At 35.9% G+C, this 1,875-nt stretch overlaps 1 protein-coding gene across 1 annotated transcript; it reads right to left on the bottom strand.

Moving 5' to 3' along the window:
• Nucleotides 1-200: 200 nt before the first annotated feature.
• LOC117111349 (branched-chain-amino-acid aminotransferase-like protein 1) lies at nucleotides 201-1,705 on the bottom strand. The gene has a single exon (XM_033254272.1). The coding sequence runs from the start codon at nucleotides 1,675-1,677 to the stop codon at nucleotides 1,033-1,035; it is 645 nt and encodes a 214-aa protein (XP_033110163.1). The 5' UTR covers nucleotides 1,678-1,705; the 3' UTR covers nucleotides 201-1,032.
• Nucleotides 1,706-1,875: the final 170 nt, after the last annotated feature.

The raw sequence follows: 1,875 nt of genomic DNA, 5'->3' as shown, positions 1-1,875 counted from the left end.
CGCCGATAGAGGGCATCCTTGTTGTGTCTATATTATGCATTCACCATTGGATTTTGATACAAATGAAAAAGCTCTTAACTGGCTTTAAATAGCAGTTATGATGCTGAAAACTGCTGACGTACTTTAGAAGTAATCTGTCTATTATTATATGTTTTGAAATATTTAAAACTGTGATACTTAATCAACTAGTAAATATGATCTAACTGAGTATAGGCGTGTCAATTTAATGCATTTATTGATATGGGGTAGGGGGTAACATTTATGCTCACGAATTGTAATCGTCTTAATATATTTTTTTTGTTATTAGTAATACAGAGTAAAATAGTACAACCCTATGATATTTGGTATAAAGAACAATGTAACGGCATGGTAAATTATGTCACATGAGGTCAAAAAGTTCCCCAACCTAAGATCAAAATCGAATAATGTTTATTTTACTATAGTAAATATTATTTCGTGACGGAATCACTCAAACACAAAAATAACACCTAATTCAATAATGTCACCAAGACATTATGGTGATGAATTTAGTCTGAGGTCTATTGGGTTACAAACATTTGAATGTTGGTCGTGCAGTAAAAGGTTATGAAGCGCATACCTTGTCGATTGGATTTATTAAGGACTTGTAAATGTACAGTACCAGGAAAGAAAGCTTGCTGGTCTACTCTTGCACTTAGTCTGCAGAGCTGATTCTATGATTGGTGCACTTGATATGATAAAACTACACAATTACTATCCTGGTAAAGTTAAAAGTTCTTGGATTTATGTCGTGGGCTGTGATATGTTGCTGAACTCATAGGCAATGTCAATTGGCTTTGAGTCCTATGATAAAACATTGCAGAACGCACTAGTCATTGCCATATGGGACGTGGGCTTTAGAAGTTGCAAAAAAAAACAAACCGGATATATGCATTGCCATATTGTAAAGGTTGCGGAACGGATAGATATTGTCGTTATTTTTTACTTAATACCTTCTAATCGAAAGGGATTTAAGCAAAACATTCATATTATTTCATAAAATCAAACTTTCCATTAATTGATCTTTTCAGCCCCCAGTCGGAGAGCGTACATTTTTTCGTAATACGGCAGTGCTCCGTCAATGCAAGTGTTGACATCGTCTGGTAACTCGGATCGACTAGGAGCTGGATTAGGCTTGTGGAAATGCTGACTATCAAATGCATTTTGATAATAACCTAATAGTTGGTTTCCTTGTAAAAGCACCTTCGATACCTTCCATTCTTGTACAACACCGTCTCCAGCATTCCATTGCAATAATTTATCTGTATACTGAACACATGTGCGTTCACAGAACTGCTTCAAAATCAGCTCAGGATTTTCCAGAAGATCATCAGTGTCTACGATCAATGGATCAGGATCGATTCCTGTTTTGATAAGATGCTCGTAAAGTTGTAAACTTTCACCAAATCCGTATTTTTCAGGGACAAGAGTGCCATCATTCTTCTCCAGTATTAAATCTCTACCAGGAGTACATTCATTTGAAAGGTTGCTGTAACATTTCTTTATAGATGAAAATACTTTTGCAGGATGTCGAATCAAGAATGCATGTCGATATCCTTTAGGCAACATTTGTAGTTTCCAGGTGATGGCATACGACATGTCTTTGACAAAAACTACCCTCTTACCCGGGTATTTTGCCTCTAAAACACTTTCTTTCATAAATTTGTAGGTAACTTTGTCTGTATCCCAGCCAACATCGTAATTTAACTTCACTGTCAGGTTTAAGATCGCCGTAATACATTTTCAGCCTATTGTTCTTTAATATGCTAATTACGCCTTGCTTTATTGCTCTCTTGATTGTCGTATGCAAATTTCGTGGTACGCTATCGTTCACTGGTCGTATATTCTTATGCAAAT

Source organism: Anneissia japonica, unplaced genomic scaffold, assembly GCF_011630105.1.
Source record: "Anneissia japonica isolate Jap-2015-1 unplaced genomic scaffold, ASM1163010v1 scaffold76452_len1875_cov128, whole genome shotgun sequence".
Lineage (NCBI taxonomy): Eukaryota > Metazoa > Echinodermata > Crinoidea > Comatulida > Comatulidae > Anneissia > Anneissia japonica.
This window is presented reverse-complemented; position numbering and strand designations above follow the sequence as displayed.

Coding starts and splice junctions, on each gene's coding strand:
- LOC117111349 (XM_033254272.1), bottom strand. CDS start 1,677: ATGAAAGAAAGTGTTTTAGAGGCAAAATACCCGGGTAAGAGGGTAGTT.